Source organism: Notolepis coatsorum, assembly GCF_963971535.1.
Source record: "Notolepis coatsorum genome assembly, chromosome: 18".
NCBI lineage: Eukaryota > Metazoa > Chordata > Actinopteri > Aulopiformes > Paralepididae > Notolepis > Notolepis coatsorum.
In genome coordinates, this window is record NC_140182.1 from 48217202 (window position 1) to 48233775 (window position 16574).

The 16574-nt window shown below is 41.7% G+C and overlaps 1 protein-coding gene across 1 annotated transcript in view; it reads left to right on the forward strand.

Annotated features, from left to right (window-relative positions):
- Positions 1-16574, forward strand: part of ca12 (carbonic anhydrase XII) — a 35753-nt gene that overhangs the window by 3604 nt on the left and 15575 nt on the right. The window contains exons 3-4 of the mRNA XM_084334383.1: positions 2012-2185; positions 14978-15120. Coding sequence (XP_084190509.1) covers positions 2012-2185; positions 14978-15120 — 317 coding nt within the window. The remainder of the gene's footprint in view (positions 1-2011; positions 2186-14977; positions 15121-16574) is intronic.

The following is a 16574-nucleotide window of genomic DNA, read 5'->3' on the forward strand; positions in this document are numbered from 1 at the left end:
TCTGAACCATCTGTTAAGTGGCATCATCAGATACAGAGAAACAATGATGACAACACTTCTGTGCTGTTTCAGGTGTCTCACTCAACTAATCTATACCAGTGTTGATTGAAAGACTGATTGGCTATTCATTGATTATTAATTAAGTGAAATGTACATATTGAAAATAGTACTGTGGTTTGTACTGGCCTCAAATTAATTAGGAACAAATTCTCTCTTTTTGTTTGTTTGTTTGTTTGTGTTTTTAATTCTGTCCAGTGACGTAATGCAATTATAGACTTTACTCTTACAGCAGACCCTATGGCAATCTAGAGGAATTCCAGTTTCATTTACATAACTGAATGTCAAGGCTTGAAAATTCGGTCAAGTTGTGCCAAGGAACACTGAAGGGCTATCACAGGCCACTGACGTGATTATGAGAGGGCAAGCTGGCTCTAATTAAAACAGCAAATGAACTGGACACTGAGTCATTACAGCCCCAACGGAGTTTCTTATTATAGGGGTAACTTCACTGAGGCTTCATGGAGTTTTCCCTCTATACAGTGATTTTCAGTGATTCCTTTTGGCATGTCATGTGGACAGATTTCTCTGTGACAGGCATGATGGGGGGTCAGGCTTTGCACTTTGCATCATTCATATTTAATCACAGTCATCTGGCATATGTTGAATGGTGCATTCTTTAAATGAATTATGAATGGCTAATGAATTGGTTGTCAGAATGCAACAGCAATGTGAGCTCAGCTCCATTCTACGCCTTTCACTGTGTTGACTATTTAGCTACCAATGGATGTTGTCACTGTTTTTTAGGGACTTCCTTAGTAAACTGTAAATGTAATTTCCCCGAGATACATCGTAGCTGGAAAACACAGTATCTTTGGTAAATTTGCTGAATAAAAAAGTTTGTGAGCATGTCTTCTCCCATGTGCATTTCCAACATCAACGTGAGCCAAGTCTTCCATTATAGAAACACTTGGGAGAGGCAGCTTTGGCTTAGAGTCACGTAGTAAACTGCATGGCTTGATCTACTAAGAGTGGCCATTTTTATGTTTGTTCTATATGCTTTAAAGTAACCTCTCATTTGGAAAGAGACATCATTCTCACTGCTTGTCCCAGCGACCAGCAAGCCTGGTTCTCACTCTCTCGGACTCATAATAAAACCAAGAGTATGTGGGGCACAAGCCACAGGCCTCTCCCCTGCTTCCATGCCCTGCATATAGATAATAATACTTTCATTTAGATTACAGATAGAAATGCTCAGTAGGCCATGACAAACCCCTGGCAACTCTACGTCACACCCATCACACTTCACATTGAGGCATGCTTTGTTCTTAGTTTGCCCTTTAAAAGGAACATGCCAACATTACGGGAAATGTGCTTGTCGTCTTCCCCAGAGTCGGACAAGAAAATGGATACCAATTTCCTCTCTGTGCGTTCAGTAGAAAGCTATCCGGCTGCAAGCCAGCATAGTTTAGCACAAATGAATGGAAGCGGATATGGACCAGCTAGCCTAGCTGTTAGCCAAAAACACCTCTCCCAGAGTTTAGGCTAGTGGTCCATATCTGCTTTCCATCATTTGTGCTAAGCTATAAGCTTGCTTGCAGCCGGATTTCCCATAATGTTGGCATGTTCCTTTAAGTTGGAACAGAGGCCATGTAACGTATCGTGACCTGTGTGGTGTTTGCGGTGACAGAACGAAACCACAGGTTTTGTCATGACCTAGCCTGACACGTCAGATCCATGGAACGTACGAGCCGGACACGTCAGATCCATGGAACGTACGCTCTACGTAGGCTAGATATGACCCTATTATTACTTTTGGATGCCTTACTTTACAGTCTATGAAATAGAGCATACTGTCCAAATTACTTTCTTGGAGATACAGAAATGATAAATTTTGGACTGCAGTAGTACAGTAGTGTCTAAATGGTGTTTTACATGTATTTATTTCTATATGTCTAATATATAATACTTATATATTGTACTTTTTTTTTATTTGATACTATTGCATGAACAGATGGACAGCACCATTGGTCGGAGCATTATCCTTTCTGTGGCGGGGCCTTCCAGTCTCCAATCGACATCAACACCGACCTGCTGAGGTTCGACCCCAGTTTGAGGCCAATTGAGGTTCAGAATTACAACCTGTCAGCCCATGAACAGCTCACTCTCGGGAACAATGGACACTCTGGTGAGTACACTGTAAATCCTCCAAGGTGTTCGTCAAGTGCTGTACTGTATATGAAGCATCTTCCTTCGCTGTACTCATCACAGTGAACTCATCACAATAGACAATAAGACAAGATAAGATAAGATATTCCTTTATTGATCCCCTTGGGGAAATCCAGGCATCATAGCAGCATGGGGGAGGGGGGAAGGTACAGGTATGGGCATGGAAATAGTAGAAAGACATAAATACAGGCACACAATTATAGCAGTTGAAAAGTAAAAATAGGCAGTGTAAACAATATACTCTGAATATAAGCATATGAGGTTAGACATAACATAGACATTACACGTCATTTTCGGGGGGATGGGTAATAATCAAGGACGAATGAGGAACTACATTTTAACAAACCATGGATTAAGCATCATTACTGAAGTCTCAGACCTGATGTCCCAGTGCAGGCAATCCTCTTGTTGCCGACATAACCCTTTTATAACATCTGATGAGGATACATATTTTCTCGGTGACCAGATTTCTGGGTCAACTTAAAGAAAATGATAGGAGGCACTGCTGTCTGCATCAGCCACAGCAATTTAACATAATCACTCTCTTATTATCTCCTAGCTATTCTTTCACTCAAAGTAAGTGTTCCATGTTTAGTCTGGGAAAGTATGCTCAAAGATTAGTCATCATATCCCCTAGTGGTCCAGTGTGTCATAACACCATAACACCAGAATCAAAGGAGCTAGTAGGGTAAACAGGGGTAAGACTCCCCCTTAACTCATTCACGGCCAGCAGCTTTCGCCATCTGCACTGTTTGGCGCCAGCGTTAATGACCATTTTAGCTATGTTTGCAGAATGAATAAATGAAAACTTTATTTAACAGATTGCAGAATGGGTACAATACAGTACGGCTCAATACATACAATTGTTAAGGGGATGCAGACCTGAGAAAGACGTTTGTCTTGTTTCCATCAGGTCCCCCATTTTCAATTCATATAGACATTTATGACATACACAACATACATGACATTTATGGCATAGGGACATATAGGTATTTAGTACTGATACATTTGTGACATAAACGGTATTCAAATATACAGTACTGTTACCCCTAGATCCTGACAGAGTATATACATATGATGGGGAGGGGACTGTACATTAGGAGGGGGTGGGTGGGTGGGAGAGAAATATACATACGGCGGGGAGGGAATATATACATGCGGTGGGGAGGAGACTGTCTATTAGGAGGTGGTGGGGGTTTTGGGCATTTACGGTGGCCAGTTTCGAATTGCAGCCTCCCGTAGGTGCTCTTTAAGAGCGGTTTTGAATGTGGGTAGTGATTCACATTCCTTTACAGCTTTGGGTAGGGCGTTCCACATTGTTGTGGCATAATTGCGAAACGTGTTTAGTCCCTTGTTTGAGCCGAATCTGGGTTTTACATGATTTGTTGAGCTTCCTCTGGTGTAGTGGTTGTGGTATTCACTGACCTTTGGGAAGTATTTTGACATGTACATGGGTACCCCGGTCGTATAGTGTATCTTGTAGACCAGGCCCATTGCAAGTTGCTGTACTCTGTCGTCTACTCTAAGCCATCCTAGGTTGTCAAAGTGGGCAGGGGTGAGGTGGGTTCTGGGGTTCAGGTCAAGTAGTAGTCTGACCAGTTTGTTTTGTGATGTTTGTAATTTTGTTTTAAGCGCCTTTGAGGTGCTTTGGTACCATGAGGTGCACGCATAGTCGTAGTACCCTTGAATGAGTGCTCCTGCCAGAGTCTTCAGGGTATTCTTGTTTACCAGAGAGGAGATCCGGTACAAGAATCTAGTTCGTTGGTTGACTTTTTTTATTACATTGGATGCCATTTTGTCACAGGAAAGATTTGCCTCTAGGATGGAACCCAGGTAGGTAATTTCGTCTTTCCTTGTGACAATATTGTCACCCACTGTAACTGAGAAGCCGTCGGTCTTGCTGAGTTTGTTATTTGAACCGAAGAGAATGGACTCTGTTTTGCCCATGTGTAATGATAGTTTGTTATCAGCGAGCCATATGCAGATTTTGCCTAGTTCTGTGCTGAGGGTTTTTTCAACCTGCAACTTGTTCTTGTCAGAGACCAGCAGGGCTGAGTCGTCCGCAAACAGGAACAGGTTGCAGTCACAGGCTGACGACATGTCATTTGCATAAATTAGGAAGAGTAGCGGTCCTAGTATGCTTCCTTGTGGAACACCACAGCTCACTGTGAGGGGGGGGGGATAGAGTACCGTTTACCTCTACCATCTGTTCTCTCCCCTCCAGGTAGGATTGCATCCAGCTCACTGATAAGCTATCAAAACCAATTGCTTTTAGCTTGTCCATCAGAATGGAGTGATTGACAGTGTCGAAGGCCTTTTGTAGGTCCAGCATGACCATGCTGCAGTATTTGCCCGCGTCCACCTCTTGTTTGATGTGGTCGTTCAAATAGAGGAGGCATGTGTCAGTGGAGTGGGACGTTCTGAAGCCAGATTGGAATTCGTAGATTCGATTTTTTTCCGCCAGGTACTTTTCGACCTGTTCGTAGACTATTTTCTCCATGACTTTCGAGATGGAGGTAAGAATAGAAACAGGGCGGTAGTTGCCTGGGTCTAATTTGCTGCCCTTTTTGTGCAGAGGGGTCACTCTCGCAATTTTGAAGTCCTTGGGGACGTGTCCCTGTTTTATAGAGAGGTTTATTATGTGTGTGATGACTGGGGTGATGGCGGCTGCTGCGTCTCTGAGGAATTTGGAGTGGATGTTGTCATGGCCAGTGGCCTTGTTAGGTTGGAGGGCGCTCAATTTTTTGAGTACCTCATCAGTTGTTACCATTTCAAGTTTGAAGTCATCTTTGTGGACCCCTAGGTTTTTGTAGTATTCTACTATGTGTTCTACCCCATAATGCCCTGAGTGGGAGGGTAGTTTGTTTACCAGTGTTGTGGCTATGTTTGTGAAGAAGATGTTTAAGTAATTGGCTATATCCAGCTTGTCTGTGATGAGCGTGTTGTCCGTCTTTATGTTTATGTTTGAGAATCTGGTTTTAAGTTTTTTACTGCAGCCTAGTTGATTATTGAGTAATTTCCAAAGTTCGCGGGGTTTGTTTTTGTTTTCCTCAGTTTTGTCGTTGATGAAATTTCAGACCCATCGTGTGTTCTGTATTATAGCTATGGAGACAATAGGCATTGTTGTCCATTACTGACTAATCAGCTCATTTCTACACACTGTAGTTTGTTACACGCTACACGCTAAACAGCGTCCCATTTCCGGAATAATCCAGTCTTTTTCCATAAATTGCGAGATAGGACGCATTATATGCAATAAGCCCAAATCGTTCTGATTGATTCCCTGAAACCCCAAATACTCCCAAATCAAAGGTATATAACATGTACATATGTACCTTCACAAAATCATCAAGGGGGGGTAGTTTTAACTCAAAACTGTGATCGTGTTTGTCGAGCATGTTTTACGTCCGGTAAAACACAAAACTGTGATCGTTAGAAAAACATGTTTCAGGTTCGGTAAAATAGACATAGAATATACCTTACCTTAGCCAGAAGGTATTCCAAAAAGAATAATTCCAAGTGATCGCATCGCCATCGCGATTACCAGTGTATATGTCTATACACGTTTCGATGGGAAAAGCGCTTCGGCAACGGAATTTCGAGGCGATCGCTGTGAATCTCTGTTCAAGCAGGAGGAGGAGCCCTTACCAAAAAAGAAAAAGAAAAGGAAAACGTGTATCCACACCAAGCCATTCCAGTTCAAAGGTAGGCGATATACTGTCACCTGGTGATATTCGATCGTCATTGCAATTCCACCGTAGGTAGATGAATCATAGACATCTAGATGGCTCCGGCTGACCGCATAGAACGGGGATCAAAGGAAAATATCAAAGGATCAAAACCGAGTATACTCGGGTTTCTGGTGCTCCACCTTTGGTGAGATAACCCGACTATACTCGGGTATGGCCGTGAAAGAGTTAAAGGGACTGAAAAACAATGCTGATTTATTTTGCACATAATCTCACTCACATACAAACACTGTGTCTACAGTTTTGCACTTATTCATTTAGTTTGACAGTTATTTAAATTAAAGTTGTTTATTTATAAAAATTAAAATAAATTAAAAAAAAGTTTGAGTATGACCACCAGTGATCCTTGGCTTGTGTTAATTACAGCTCAATGAAATTATAAGGTATCAGTCCCTATAAGACAAGGTATTGCTATTTTCATCTACTGTACATCATATCATGAAGCTGTAATTAACACAACACAATGATTCACTGTCCCCGGTGACTGGTGGCCATATTCAAACTCATTTACTCCCAATTAATGTCAAACTAAATTAATATGAACTGTTTATTGGATGTGTATGAGATTATGTGCAAAATAAATCAGCAAAGTACCCCTTTAACATTTTGAGCGCCAGCCGTGTTTTCCTTTTTACCCCCTTGAATGCCACCATCCACGGCCAATGTTAACGTTAATATCGCCTAATCTATGTTTTAAATTATGGCTATGTGTCTAATCTGCCCGTCGCTTATCAAAGACTCATTTTCCAGTCAACATTGTCAAGGCAGATTGTATTTTTATCGCTTCATTTCCGTTTGATAGCATTTTGAAAATCACCCGTTTTCGGGGAAAAAACAACCCATGCCTATGATAATCGCCTTTTACTGGAATATTCCAGAACGTTGTCATTTGTCGGCCTATTTATGAATCGTTTTCAAATAAACGCTAGATGATCGATAGTATATGTGTGCGCACGCACGCTCGTGCCGTGCACTGATACTCGCTGCTCTTATTTCCTCATGGCTTTTACAGTCAAAACAGCCATATCACATATCACATAAACGCTTATATATCCGTGAAAACGAGTCTGATTATCCTAACACTGATAACATAGATTCCTTACCTGAGGTCAGATGGTATCCAAATGGTTTATTCCAATTTCCGATCGCCATTCGAAAAAATCGATAATTGTATTGATCCATCGTGTGTACAGTATAACCCATATTCGCCGTGGCTCAGAGGCTCCAGAATGAACTCTGGTAGACCCCGGCTGCATCAGTGAGAAGTAAAATGTGGAGTCAGAAATCTGTTCTCCCATTCACTTTCATTGAGTCCATTCCAAAAGGCTTTTTTCACATCTGAGCGCCGCCGGTCCCTGGATCTCCAACGGTAGGCTCGCGTGATGCAATATGATTTCAGATCGTTAAAAAAAAAGAAAAAAAAACAAACAGAGAATACTTGTGACGTGGCATTCAACGGTCGGGGCGTAAACCCGAGAAAAGCCGTGAGTGGCATACAAAGTGTTAAGCACAATGGGCCTCATTCAACAATACTCTCTTATTATTTTTCTTATATTCTTGCTTACCTGTCTGTTAAGAGAACAATAAGAAAAGCCACTGCCACATTCATCAAGCCATTCTTAACGTCCAAATCTGTTCTTACCCAGGTTTGTTGAATGATGAATCCCACTCATTCTTAAATTCAAATGCGCGTTCTTGCGCAAGTCATTTGCATACAGACATGCCCGCCATCTCCTTATAAGGCGAATGGCGAATGAGGCATGTGTAAAACAGCCGAGTTTCGGCATCTGATCGCTGTCTGATCCATTCAACAGGAAGCGATTTGCGACTGATCTCAAAATGACACACACACAAACACACACGTGTGTGTGTTCCTGTGGGTCGCTTATCGCATGTGTGTGTGTGTTAATCTGATGACAAATAAAGACTTATAGTTGTACTTATATACCGCATACTGTATAGTGTGAAATAAATCATTCCAGCAAAGTAGGCTTTGTCAATACGGAACGACTGCGCACTTGTCAAGAACCAATCGCGCAGTAGGTTAGGAAATACTGGATCTGTCACCTGTCATCTCTCTCTGAAAGGTCCCTGTGGCTAAAACCCAGAATTCGCTCAGAACTTGTAGGAGCAGAGCAGAGAAGAGAAGAGAAGAGAAGAGAAGAGAAGAGAAGAGAAGAGAAGAGAAGAGAAGAGAGGAGAGGAGATGTTGTAAATATGCGTTCTATGCGTACGCCTGGGAAGCCAGCATCTAACTGTTCTAACAGCAATATATAATCCATTTCAGAAGAAGACTGCACGCAATAAGTTATAATAATAATTATTGTTATTATTGAAAAGTTCTGGGTTTATAAAGTCATATTTGGGGGTATTTGGGGGCAATTGACCAATGGTTTGCTTTCAACCCATGAACTCCTTCCTCTCTCACCTTTTTATATATATTTTTTTATTGTATCTACTAAAACTGTATTGTATTGTATTGTATTGTTTGTTTTGTAAAGTGACTTTGAGCATTAGGAAAAGCGCTATATAAATCTGATGTATTATTATTATTAGGAATGGTAGGCTTTTTTTTTTTAAATGTTTCTCATCTGGGTAAGAGTTTCTTATCTTGCTCTCGACCACTCTTAGAATTTGGTCTTGCCTGAGAGAAAAGCAACAATAAGAAAACATTGCTGAATCCCAGGTAAGAACAAAATAAGAGGAAATGCTAGTTAAGAACGAAATCTTTTCTTATATTGCTTCATGAATGAGGCCCAATGTCTATTATCTACTGAAATACATATGATTTTTATATTTATATAATATGTACACAAGAAGTATACTTAAGTAAACATGTTTAGAGGGTAATTCAATCACAACAGACTACTACTTTGTTATTATAAAACGAAATCTCAAATGTTGTAAAGGGGGCATCTTCCCCCACTACCTGGAGAAGATGCAACACGACCAGGGGAAGATGCTCTATATGCAATGTATCAACAAGCTGAATACAATAACCAATGCTGTCTTGTTAGGCAAATGCACCATGAGTTCAAACGAGCAATTAAATAGTGCTAGCAACTATATTCTCAGCATAACACTTTTTAAACGTATATAATTAATTTCTTAGCATATCTATTATGTTATTATGTTAGATGATAGTGTACTTTCTCAGAAATCAAATATTATGTTTGATATCTTTTGTAACACAATCTTAAATGTAATTGCTATATCTCAGTTTAGCTGAGCAGAAAATAAACAATACTGTCCACCACAGGAGCACACATTATTTTGATTACTTTTGGGGCGTTTTTCTTCTTCAAATAACTCTGATTTGCGTTGGTCTATTCTGCTTGGTTTGAAAAGGAGCTATACACAGTACAGCCACAGTGGGAGTGAACTGTGGCACAGAACTGTGCTGCACAACGCTAGTTAGATTCCTAGCTGTTTCCCCAGGCAAGTCGAGACATGATGCATTCAAATGCCACCTTTTTGTAGCATTTTAAATGACTGTATATGCAGTCTATTATGTCTGTAATGTCTGCTCTGTGTTGGCCACGACGTTACAATGGCTCTTACGTCAGTGCGGATAAATTGGTACCCAGAGGCTACTGTTTTCACCACCTGCTATCAACCGACGGCGTGCCGCAGACCAGACAGATGCTTACGGGTGCGCGGCCTAATGGCCCACAATGCCACTGGCTGAGTGGTGACTTGTGTGACTCAGCGTTACCTGCATGCTTGACGTATGCCAACGCTGATTTTTCACACATGCACACATAATTTCTTCCCCCAGTGGTTTAACAAAGTGTCTTTCCACTGTGGCACAAAGCTGTAGAGGTATTGAAAGGCAGGATCTGCACAGAGCAGAGCTTAGATTGTTTAGCATGTGTGGTTTTTGGATGAGAAGTGCTCAGTAAATTATATTAGTATGTTCCATCATACCTGATTCCTGATAGCTGTTTGAGCAATTTACCTGTGGGATACTATACAGGCTAAGTTGTAGCCGCTACTTATACAAAAACAAATATTAAGTTTGCAATTGAATCATTACAACAATGATTTTTGGGTAACACTTTATAATACAGCCTGTGTTGTACAGTGTAATTATCCGGAACCTACAGTGTAATCACACTGAACTTATGGTGTAACTTCATATGAATCCATACATATTAAATATTTACTGGCTCCTACTGGTACTTAAATGTAGGTACAGTAGAAGAAAACAAGACAGTGAGGAACAATTTGTGGATTTAGCCTCTTAACAGCCCTGCAAAATTTGCATAAAACGCCTGTCGATTGCATACACAAAGTAATTTGAAAGCTATTCTTGAACCATTTTTAGCACATGCATGAGTCTGGCCTCTTTTGAAAGGAAAAATTCAGAATTGTCTTCCACAACAGGAAGGATCACTCTGAGTGCTACTGTAATAGAGTTACAGAGGTTTGAACACACTGAAATAAAAGTAATCTTTACTTACGTCTGAATTCTTTTGCAAACAGATGCCTGCAAAAGAGTTCCAGCTGAGATGTAACACAATGGGCCTGAAGTCTTATCTACAGGTCCAAAGTCGATAACAATACCACAGAAGTGTTTTACACATGTTTTTCTAATAGTATGTATAGGTATGTACATGTATGTATCCAAAATGGCCATTGGCAGCAATGCATTGGCACAACGCTGGAGATGTCGAGCGAGTCTTCTTCTTTCGCCAGAGAAAAAAACATATATATCCTTGGAAATATCCCTCATGTAAGATATCGTCATTTCCAGAATTTCATTGGCTACAAAAACAGTCAATCATTTTCACCGTCAGAGGTGATTGGTCCGGTCACTGGGAGGCAAAACCGGAGGTGGTTACTTAAGCATTACATCATGCGATGGAGTGTGTTATACAAATTAGATCACGCCTAGGGGTGGTTGTTAGGCCCGAGGCGCAGCCGACGGTCGTTAGACCCCCCTAGGCGTGATCTAATTCGTATATAACACACGACTTCAAGTGATGTAATGCGTTTATACAATGACCGAATTCACCCAACCTTATTGCTATACAATAAACACACAGTAATTGAAGCATAATGGAGATTTATTCACAAAACCATCCACAGAAAAAGGTGGTAAAAAAAAAAATGCCTCCGTGTCTAGAAGCAGACGGGGGCTACAAAGCATGCCATCTAACAACAAACTTCATATAAATCCCGCGATTTATTATTGTTTTGACAATGGGTCATGACAAACCAATTACATAATCCAACATAATGTGTACACAACTAACATATTCCAGTTGACTGTATTTTTTTTTTTATTATTCGTTACGAATATATCCATACTTCCATTGTGTCCGGGACATCCAGTGAAATCGCTTCGTGTGACAGTGTCCTTTTGAAGCAGAGGCAGGTGCAGAGGGAGGCTACAAAGCATGCCATCTAACAACAAACTTCATATATGCACAAGTTTACAGACTTTCGGAGCGTGTATATTATTCAATGAGACTGCCAGCCAGCTTTTGCGCGACGGAGAAATACAATTTCAATTCGACGAGGGAAGATCATCTCCCGATTCAGATACAATTTAACACACACGGTTCCAAAGATATGAATGTTTTGCGGCAAATTTTCACCCGCAATCGATTTAGGTGCGTCTCATCTCTCCTCTCTCATGTTGTCTGGCCACTCCCCTCAGATGCAAAGTTCTGTAGTTTTTCACACAGCGAGGAAAATAATACAGTCTAACAAGAATTAACGTATTTACAAGTGTGTCAGTGTAATGGTGAAGTCAAGTGCTTTGAGCAGGATAAACTTATAACTTATATATATTATATATATGTTACAGTATATAATTTTTTTAATTTTGTTTCACAATGCGTCATGACAAACCAATTACATAATCCAACATATGTGTAACGAACTAACATATTCCAGTTGACTATCTTTTTTGGAGGATTTGTTCAAAGGCTATTCATACTTCCATTTGTCTATCTATGGCGGACTCATTCAGAAAAAGTAATTCGGTTGTGGGAGGGATCTGGGGTCACGTGGAATGTGTTATACAAAATAACAACGGCTAACTTGACTGTTTCAGCCAATCAGAATCAAGATATTTGCATGACATTGTATAATTTTTGTTTTTGGTCTTATAACCCAAAATTGGAAGCACGTAATAGGCCAAGTCAATCAAACAGTGGCTATTTTAGCTTTCAACCGTGATAGACAATAACACTGCGTGACACCGACAGACGAGGGCTAATGTGCTGCGCAGGTGGGTCCAGTGTCTTACTTAAGGACACTTCTACAGCAGCCAGGGTCCAGTGTCTTACTCAAGGACACTTCAACAGCAGGCAGGGTCCAGTGTCTTACTCAAGGACACTTCAACAGCAGGCACTTGTAGGGTCCAGTGTCTTACTCAAGGACACTTCAACAGCAGGCACTTGTAGGGTCCAGTGTCTTGCTCAAGGACACTTCAACAGCAGGCACTTGTAGGGTCCAGTGTCTTGCTCAAGGACACTTCAACAGCAGGCACTTGTAGGGTCCAGTGTCTTACTCAAGGACACTTCAACAGCAGGCACTTGTAGGGTCCAGTGTCTTGCTCAAGGACACTTCAACAGCAGACAGGGTTCAGTGTCTTGCTCAAGGACACTTCTACATAAGCAGGCAAGTGTTAGGGGAGAACGGGGGACGTTGTCACACTTTTTACTCTAGTGTGAATTGCTCATAATCAAAACATCTTTCAATAGTCATTCCTACATACATTTTTTATTATTATTTTTTTTTATCTACTTTTTCTCCCCATTTTCAGTTTTTCTCCCATCCCCAATTTTGTATTGTCCAATTCTACCCTCCCCTGTCTCGAACGTTGTTAGGCCATGCCTCCCACAAGCCGGCTGCAATGTGGACGAAGCCTTGCATCACGTGTCCCCTCCGGTACACGAGGAGGCAGCCGTCGCATCTTTTCACCTGCACAGCGCGATCTCTCAGCGGCGAGGGTCTGCGTGGGAGGGTCACGCCGCCCCCGTTGCTTCCTGATGCACCAACCGACCTGTAGGAGTCGCTGTCCACAACGTCCGATCCCCACCCACCAGCTTCCCACCCCTAACACTGCCAATTGTGTTAGTATGAACGACCAGCCAAGCTGGTAGCAATGCCGAGAGCTGGGCTCGAACCCAGCGTCTCCTGCATTAGTGGCGAGCGCCTTGCCCACTGCGCCACTTAGCCGCCCCACATTAAATTGAAGCTTAAGATGTTGGCTTGAAATGTGTATCCCTCTCATTTTCCAACGTATTGTAACAAAGAGTTAATCACCTATCAAAGACACTCTGACACATTGTGACAACCAACCCCATCATGGGAATGGTTGTCACACACTAAGAATGGATTGCACGGAGCAAGTTGCACCCTTACTTAAAATTCATTATGAATTGAAAATGGGGGATCCTGATGTTGTGTGTATTGAGCCGTACTGTATTGTACCCATTCTGCAATCTGTTAATAAAATTTGCATTCAATCAATCACCATGCAGATTGATTGATTGAATGAAAGTTTTATTAACAGATTGCAGAATGGGTACAATAAGGTACGGCTCAATACACACAATTGTTAAGGGGATGCAGACCAGAGAAAGACTTTCGTCTTGTTTATATCAGGGTCCCCCATTTTCAATTCATAATGAATTTTAAGTAAGGGTGCAACTTGCTCCGTGCAATCCATTCTTTGTGGATCTAATGTGGGAAAATCTTAAAAAGAAGACAAGAAGGCAGAACTAAATTTAAAATTTTAATTGCATTGACAAGTTGACAAATACATAACTTAATGCATCTTAACATGAACATAAACAGGAAACACATCTTTAGGCCATCCTATATAACAAAATAAGAACACAATAAATCGGCCTAACAATAATAGCCTACACAACATGAATGAATGAATGAATGAAAACTTTATTTAACAGATTGCAGAATGGGTACAATACAGTACGGCTCAATACACACAATTGTTAAGGGGATGAAGACCAGAGAAAGACGTTTGTCTTGTTTACATCAGGGTCCCCCATTTTCAATTCATAGTTGTAACATGTGACAACCAACCCCAAATAAAATGTGAAGACCAACCCCAACTGGAATGTCTTGATAGCATCAAGGCTAATAGCTATCCCTTCACACTTTTTAAGGGTAATAATGGTTTCATTATAAACCAATTGTGTAAAAGCCTAGAAGAAAAATACTGAGGAGCGGAATATTTACAAATGGACATGAAAAGGGCGGTCAGGTGGCGTAGCAGAGATTGCGTTTGTCACCAAACGCCGGAGACGCTGGATTCGCCTGTTCGAATCCAGCTCACAGCTCCGGCGTTGTCACCAGCTTGGCTGGCTGTTCACACTAATACAATTGGCTGTATTAGAGGGTGGGAAAGCTGGAGGGGTGGGTCCGGGTCGTTGTAAACAGTGACTCCTACAGTTTGGTCGGGGCGCCTGCTCAGCGCGGATAGGATCTAAGGGGGTTAGTGTGATCCTTCCACACGTTACACCCTCTCAGTGAGAGTCCGCGCTGCCAGTTGAAAAGAAGCGGTTGATTGGCTAGACGTGTGTCGGAGGAAGCACGTGATAGCCTCCACTCTCCCAGACCGACTGTGGGGGGTAAGTGCGCAGCGAAGGGGATTGGGAATTGGCATAACGACTAACATTGGGATGGGAGAAAATCGGAGGAAAAAGGAGGGGGAAAAAGATCAAAAAAATTAATAAAAATAAAAATGGACATGAAAAACACAAAAAGTCCTCTCACCTCAAATTCATCTGTTTCACTCAAAATATGACAATGTAGGTGAACTCTGACCCCAATTCTGAACATTTAAATACCAAAGTATGGGAGACAGGATCCTCTGGTGGTGAAATATAATGAATGTGACAACCTACCCGACAACGTCCCCCATTCTCCCCTACCGATAAAGAAATAATATAGAAAATAAGTTATTAACTGAAGTAGCCTACTGATGCTCCACTGCATGTGTTGTGCCTCTCTGTCTACAGTGCAGCTCTCCCTGCCCTCCAGGATGTATATGTCAGGCCTGCCTCATCGCTATACTGCCGCTCAGCTCCATTTCCACTGGGGCTCCCTTCACCGGCCCATCGGCTCTGAGCACACCATCAACAGCAAGCAGTTTGCAGCAGAGGTAAACGGAAAGACACCTTTTTCTACCATATATAAATGCTAAAAGCAGAGGTTCTCAAACTTTTTCATGTAAAGGACCCCCAATTTAAAGGGCTAATATTTTGCATTTTTTTTCACTATTTGGGCAATTCTACACAATTTATGTGAGTCTATGGAACACATCTGTAAGTTTTTTTTTCAATAAAATTCATTGTTATGTATTTTTAATCAAGTACTTGTGCACCACTTTCTGCTCTTGCAAAGTCCAAGCTGTTTTTGGATGGGCTCCGCCCATACTCGCAATGCGCTTTGAGTGACAGTCACCCACCTGCACCGGCAGATACCTTTGGGGGAGAGAGAGAGAGATAGAGAGGAGAGAGAGAGAGAGAGAGAGAGAGAGAGAGAGAGAGAGAGAGAGAGAGAGAGAGAGAGAGAGAGAGAGAGAGAGAGAGAGAGAGAGAGAGAGAGAGATGGAGAGACAGATAGAGAGGGAGAGAGAGATAGAGAGAGAGAGGGAGAGAGACAGATAGAGAGGGAGAGAGAAGAGGCTCTCATATACGCAGTGGCGGCCGCCACTGGGGGGCGCTAGGGCGCCGCCCCCCCTGGTAAAGAGAGCAGGAGAAGAAGAAAATGTTTTATTTTTATTTTTATTTTAGACCCCTAAAAATTAAATAAACATGTTTAAAATGAATAATATTTACTCATTTTAAGTATGTTTGTGTTTCCAATGCACAATATAACGTTAAAATATAAAATATTAATAATCGTTTTCCTGAACAGGAAGTGACGATTCTGTCTGATAAAGAACGTTCCATTACCTTAGCCGCATTTCTCCTGCCGTATTTCTCTCGGGCTAGACGCAATAGCGCTCTGAGTGCGCGTCACTGTTTCATCGCTGTATCCGTCGCAGCCAATCAGTGCGTAACGCGTTGTGCGTTGAAATATGATGTTTATGATGGAAGCCGGGTGCGATTTGAAGCGGTCTAGCCTAGCAGCGTCAAGAATTTCCGTAGCCGCATTTCGCGGAGACGCTCTCTGATTGGCCGACGCCAGATTTTTTTTCCGTAGCAGCATTTCGCGGAGACGCTCTCTGATTGGCCGAATCCACTTTCTATGTTCCAATTCTAGCTTATTCTAGGTTGGTGGTAGAGATAGTTGTGTTGTTGTGAGATGCAGCTATTTGTCTTAGAGCGTGACTGCAAGTTCTTTCGACGGTTAAGTTTAGGCACTCTTTCAAAGTTGGTTACGGTTAGAGTTTGTCTTAGAGCATGGCGATAGAACGCCAGGTAGTTTGCAGTCAATTCGACGCGGAAATGGACAAAGAAATCAAGTACTGTCTTGTTGTGTGGTGCTAACAGCTAACAAGCTATATGGCGGATGCAGTCTGGACAGTGGACAGTGGTCTGGATATACATCATCAACAGCGGATTATACACTTTATCAAGCCCACCACGTTTCAATTAAACAAAGTGAGTT